The 6,000-nt window shown below is 47.5% G+C and overlaps 1 protein-coding gene across 23 annotated transcripts in view; it reads left to right on the top strand.

Annotated features, from left to right (window-relative positions):
- Positions 1-6,000, top strand: part of CACNA1G (calcium voltage-gated channel subunit alpha1 G) — a 91,452-nt gene that overhangs the window by 65,639 nt on the left and 19,813 nt on the right. For 8 of the 23 annotated variants that reach the window (XM_044000569.1, XM_044000572.1, XM_044000575.1 and 5 more), the window contains 3 exons: positions 465-554; positions 901-1,114; positions 4,218-4,271. In XM_044000569.1, coding sequence (XP_043856504.1) covers positions 465-554; positions 901-1,114; positions 4,218-4,271 — 358 coding nt within the window. The remainder of the gene's footprint in view (positions 1-464; positions 555-900; positions 1,115-4,217; positions 4,272-6,000) is intronic. The other 15 variants (XM_044000571.1, XM_044000589.1, XM_044000570.1 and 12 more) reach the window with 3 other exon arrangements.

Below are 6,000 nucleotides of genomic sequence, written 5' to 3'. Positions count from 1 at the left end.
TTCCAATCCCCATTTTGCTTCTTCTTCCATGTGGTCTCCCCCAGTAAGACGAAATTCCTTGAGAGCAGAAACTATTTTTTTTTTTGCTTTGAACCTTTCTCAGCACTTACCACTGTACCTGCCACACAGTAAGCGCTTAATAAATACTAGTTGATTTGACCCTTCTCCTGCTGATACTAAAATTTTATAGGCTTCTAGTGCCCATGACCCTGCCTGTTTGAAGCCAGGTGATATACAGAGATTTTAGCGATGATCCCTTTAGCCTTTAAGTCTTGGTCTACAGAATGGAGAGGCCTCTAGGCTCTAGGCTGTCTCCACAAACTGACAATTGTTGGATTTTATATAGACAGGGAGTTGCTGCTAATATCTGAGGATGTTTCGGTGTGGGATCGAAAGACTTTGGCCAAAGGAGACTTGTGGGGGTGTTCTTGGTTCCTGACATTCCTTTTTCTTCTCTCTGTTAGGCCCTCATGTCCTTGTTTGTGCTGGCCTCTAAGGATGGCTGGGTGGACATCATGTACGATGGGCTGGATGCTGTGGGTGTTGACCAGCAGGTAGGTGGAGCAGGGCCAGATGGTCCTTGCTTCTGAAATCTATCCATGGTGGGTCTGGGTCCCTTTGAATTCCAGGCTTAATGAAAACAAACAGTAGGCTTGGAAGAACCCAAGACAACAGAGCCTAAGGTAATAAAGCTAATGGAAACAAGGCACTGGTCTTACTTTTTTAAAAAATTAAGCAATTAGTCTTAAGGGAAAGGCATCAGTGCTTCAAGCAGGGATCTGAGGGCAAGGGTGGAGGTCTCCTGGAGAGAATTTTTGCTTCCCACCCTGTTTACCTCCAGAGGCTCTTTCAGCCGGTAGATCTATGCTGTGCCCCTGAGTCTCCCACCTTGCTCCCCAGCCCATCATGAACCACAACCCCTGGATGTTGCTGTACTTCATCTCCTTCCTGCTCATCGTAGCCTTCTTTGTGCTAAACATGTTCGTGGGTGTGGTGGTAGAGAACTTCCACAAGTGTCGGCAACACCAGGAAGAGGAGGAGGCCCGGCGCCGGGAAGAAAAGCGGTTACGGCGGATGGAGAAAAAGAGAAGGAGTAAGGAGAAGCAGATGGCTGGTCGGTAGTCTTTCCACATCTCTCTGAATCCTGCTTGACTTTGGCCTTGGCCTAGTAACCTCAGGCGGTCAGGGGCAGAGGGGAGGAGGCTCGCCTCCTTCCTACCTTGCCTCCCTATCACCGCGAGCATGTCCGCCTCCAGAGCCCTGCATGATGGAGACTAGCTCGGCCCCACCAGAGGGGATGACATCCCCAAAGAGGCTCGCATGGTTTTCAGCATCTAGTCTCTATGCCCTTCCCCACTCCCTACCAGTACCGCATTTGAAACAATGCCAGGTGAGACCTTCACTGTCTCTCCCACCTCAACCCTGCTGTTGGGGTAGAGTAAGGTACATCATCACCTTTAGATTTCCGGACACCTGCCAGTGGGGGCCCTAGCCTCAGCCCCAGGGGTGGAGTAATATGAAAGGGGTGGAACTGAGTAAATGGTTGAGTTTGCCTCAGTCTGTTCAAGAGCTTGAGGCTACTGGGTGAGTCTCTTGTTAGTGTCTGAATTGATGGGATGAGACCCAGACACTCCCTCCTCTCCCTTTCTCTTCTAAACTATTTGACTTCTTGACCATCTCTTTTTTTATCTTTTCAAGTTTTGACCCTGGCACAGAGAAGACTTGGGTCAGAGGTCAGAGCAACTTTCCATATAGTCCATGGCCCATCGATCTTGGATTATTGTCTCTTGTTTCCTCTCCCGCCTCTCAGCCTCCATTGTCTCATTACCCTGAGAAACCTTCTCCTTATGGCCCTTCCTCAAAACACACCACTGTCTCTTCTGACACCCCTGCCTGCCCTACCGTCCCTCCATTCTGGCTGAAAATTCATGATCTCTGAGCACTAAACCCTCTCCCTAACACCTTTATACTCTGAAATGGCTTTCAGAGTATAGGGAGTCATCTTGTAAGTGAAGGGATCACATTAAATGATCCCTGATGTTCCTTCCGTCTCTGAGAAAATAGCATGGAGAGAAAGACAGGTGTCCATCTCTGCTTCTTGGCATCTATAGCCTTGTCTTTCCATTTCAGTTTGCATGACTTTCTATCCCTGCTTGTATGGTGTGTTTTTTCTACATTGCTCTTTTATCTCAGTGAGTCTTGTCTTTCTATGTGATGTCTCTTTCAGTATGTATAAAAAAAGTAGCCTGCTTATATCTATGCATCTTCCTGGTTTTCCCCCCTTTTAATATTGTACCTCTCTTTATGTCTTGGTGTTTCTTTCTCTGTATATGCCTCTCTGCCATACTTACCCCTGTCTCTGCTTGTGTGTATTTTTTTCCTGTTACTTACTTTCTCTTTCTCTGAACGTCCCTGCATTGGTGCATGTCTTTTTGCCACTACCGATATCTCTCTCCCAACTGTTTCTTTGTCTTACCGTCTTTTATTTTTTCTAATCTGTTTTTGCCTGTCTCTTGGTGTGTTTTTCTCTGTGTGCAGATAGATTTTTCTGATGCTGGTTTATTGTCTAATCTGTATGTGCCTCTTTTTCTGTCCCCCAAATTAACAAGTGACTTGGACTTATTGGAATGTGAATTTTGTAAGACTGGTTAGGGGTTCTGTGCCTCTCCTTTTTTCTAGTCGCATCTCTCCTCACCTTGTCAGAGGAGTCAGGAGTAAGGGACAATAATGTTGGGGACCAAAATAAAAGAGTTGAGATTATGGAGGTGAAGACCAGGTGCTATTTAGTGAGCAAGTTATAAAAATGACTTGAAAGCCTCCAGCCTCTTCCCAGTCCTAGCACTGGAGCAGAGATGGGAAATGAGACTCCCTAAATAGCATCTGTGCATCACCTCTCCTTTCACCTCCTCACATCCTTGCTTAGCTGGATGGAGCATGTTCAGTCTGGGTTCTCTATGGAGGTGTCTGAGGCTGACTGGACGTGCCGTCCCCCAATGGCAATGTTCTGACTCGGACCTCCCCTCCACCCTCCTCGTTTCCCTCTGCCGATGATTTTCAGATTTAATTTATTTTTCAGGAACCATTTGTGGCCCCTATACCAGCCTCACAAAGCTGGGATCAGTGAGCTTTATCTATCCATGGACATACTAGCTAATCTCACATTTCTTGTTCTCACTCTCCCCCTTCCTCCCCCCAAGGCCTCACAGAGCTGCTATTTGCTCTAGAATGCCGCTGATAGCCAGACAGAGCCGTTGTCCTTCTCACACTGGTTCTGATAGCCTGGAAGTCACTGCTTCTCCTTAGGTGTCTCTGATGACCCAGAAAATACGGCTGTTGTCACAGCACTGCTTCCTGCTGTTCTGGGCGGGGGCGGGGCTCCTGCTTACTAGTGGTTTGATGCTATGGGTGAAGGATGAGTTCATAGGAGTTGAGGTCAGAGGTGAAGCTTGGAGTTAGTGGGGGGGGGGGTCAGAGGTAAGGTTAAAAATTGGGGTCGGGGGGGCAGCTAGGTGGCGCAGTGGATAGAGCACCGGCCCTGGAGTCAGGAGTACCTGAGTTCAAATCCGACCTCAGACACTTAACACTTACTAGCTGTGTGACCCTGGGCTTAACTTAACCCCAATTGCCTCACTAAAAAAAAAAAAAAAAAAACAAAAACACAAAAAATTGGGGTCAGGATGAAGACCAAAGGTAGGAGCTAGAATCAGAGGTGAGGTTTGGAGCTGGGGTCTGAGATAAAAGGTTAGGAACCTGGGTTAAGAGTGAAGATTGAGGTTAGGTACTGGAGCAAGGGAGTGAGATTTAAAGTTAGAAATTAGGGGTTAGGGTGAAGATTAAGGAAAAGAGTTGGGGTCAGAGGTGAAGGTTGAGGTTAGAATTTGGGAGAATATTAAAAAGAGGAGTTGGAGTCACAAGAGCAGTGAAGTTAAGAGCTAAGGTCAAGAGTGAATTTTGAGATTAGGAACTGGGGTCAGGGTGAGGATTGAGGTTTAGAACTGGGGGCAGTAGTAAAGTTTGAAGGTGGGAGTTGAAATGAGGGGTGAGATTTGAGGTTAGGATTGGGGTCAGGAGTGAAGAATGAAGACAGGAATTGGGGTCAGGGATATCAAGATTTCGGGTTTGTGATGGTCAGTATTTCCAGGGCGAGAACTGCTGTTCTGTGCCCAGCCCAGTGCTGCCAGGTCCAGTCAGTGACCAATGTTGTTTCATTCTTTTAGATCTAATGCTGGATGATGTAATAACCCCCGGCAGCTCTGCCAGCGCAGCACCAGGTACTGCGGCTATTGGGTAGTTGGTCCGAGGGGCATGGCCTGGGGGATATCACTGACCTCAGGCCCTGCCTGCTTCCCAGTTCCTATCTCATTTGTACATGGATTTGTCCATTCGCCTCCTCTCCATGACACATCAATCTCATACTTGTGGGGTGAGGGTTGGGGGTTGAAGGGTCCCCATATACCTAAGAAGGTACCATTTGAAATCCTAGGTCCAGTTGGGCAAGGCCTGAGGACCTAGATGAGGCTATATCCCCAACCTCTAAACTATCAACCTTTCCTGCAAAGACAAGGAGATGATGGTCCAAGAATCTCTTGCTATCCTGTCCCCTCTCTTTCCTAACTCCTCCACTTACCACCCTTGGCTTTTCAGCACAGTGGCAATTATTACAGCTGCAAATCTCTCTAGTCTCCTTTTGTCTGAAGAAGAGACTTTGATCTGGGGGAGCATTATGAGAGGAGAAAGGATTTGTTTTTAAAATGTAACAATGAATAATTTAACAGACACATTAATAGTCAAGAAAATGCAATCTCTAGGTAAGGGCTACAAACAGCAAGAATTAGATCAAGACCCGAGTTAGCCAAGATCCTCTCTCTGCGAAAGCCAAAGATTTGAGAGAAGGTCTAGGCTGCTTGTTGGAGAGTGTGCCTTTGGTCGCCTCTGGCCAGACAGTGTCCTCTCTCTAGTGTTTGAGATATGGCTTCCCTTTCTCTCCTCATCCCCAGTACACCAGTCTCCCTTGAGGTTTCAAGCAGCTGTGTACCAGCCCCTAACCCTGCCCATGCTCTCCTATGTCACTGCACGTTCCCCTCCCTGCACGGTCTCACAAAGGACTCACTTCATGGGTGTGTGGCTGTTGGGTCAGTGCCCCATGCCAGGGGAAGGCTCTTTGATAGCCCCAGTGGTGGAACCACAGGGAATTAGGTCAAGGGTTTGTCTTTTAGGGCTCCCTGCTCAACCCAAATCGGGACACCCCAAGTGTCCATGTTTGCATATAGTATCTCAATGATACCCCCTTACCTGTTCTCACCTGACCATGGTCAATGATGTATATCCCACAGGGTGCTGATGGTGACATATTGAGTGGAATTCTCTCTTGAATCATCAGCTGTATTTTGTGTCTGGATCCCCTGTGTCTGTATGTGGTCATGTTAGGATCCCAGATCCCTATCATGCTGTGTTTGAGGAGAAGAGTGGAAGACATGGGGAGGAGGAATTCTATTCTTGCTCTCTTGAGTAGAATAAACCCTGACACATTCTCATTTTCTCTCTCTCACGCACACACACACACACAGAGTCATACATATACTGTCATTTAAGTCCAAATAGGGCTCCCAAGGGTCCAGTTGCTACCCACTGCTCCCCTGCCTGCTTACCTTGTTTCCTGTTCAGGGCTGCATTATGTATGATCCAAGCTGAGGGTGCACACAAATGGACAACTCCCACCTCCCAGGCTAGTGTGATTGGTGGATGTACATAATTTACATTCTCTTACATGGTTCTGACCCCTCTTTCCCTTATATTCAGGCTTCTTCCCAATAGGAAGACGTCTCAGATCCCATTGGGATCTGACAGTTCAATGACTGTCCAGGGTAGAGGGTGGGTTGGAGAACTGAATTCCTTCCCAGGTACCAGCAGATGGGGAGGGGAAGAAGAAACCCCAGTGACCAGGGCCCAGTCTTTTGCTAAGCCAGTTTGGCTTATAGAGAGATGAGGACTGAGTCTGGT

This window comes from Dromiciops gliroides, chromosome 4 (assembly GCF_019393635.1).
Source record: "Dromiciops gliroides isolate mDroGli1 chromosome 4, mDroGli1.pri, whole genome shotgun sequence".
In the NCBI taxonomy this organism is placed as follows: Eukaryota; Metazoa; Chordata; class Mammalia; order Microbiotheria; family Microbiotheriidae; genus Dromiciops; species Dromiciops gliroides.
Note: the sequence above shows the minus strand (reverse complement) of the source record. Positions and strands in the feature narration are given on the sequence as shown.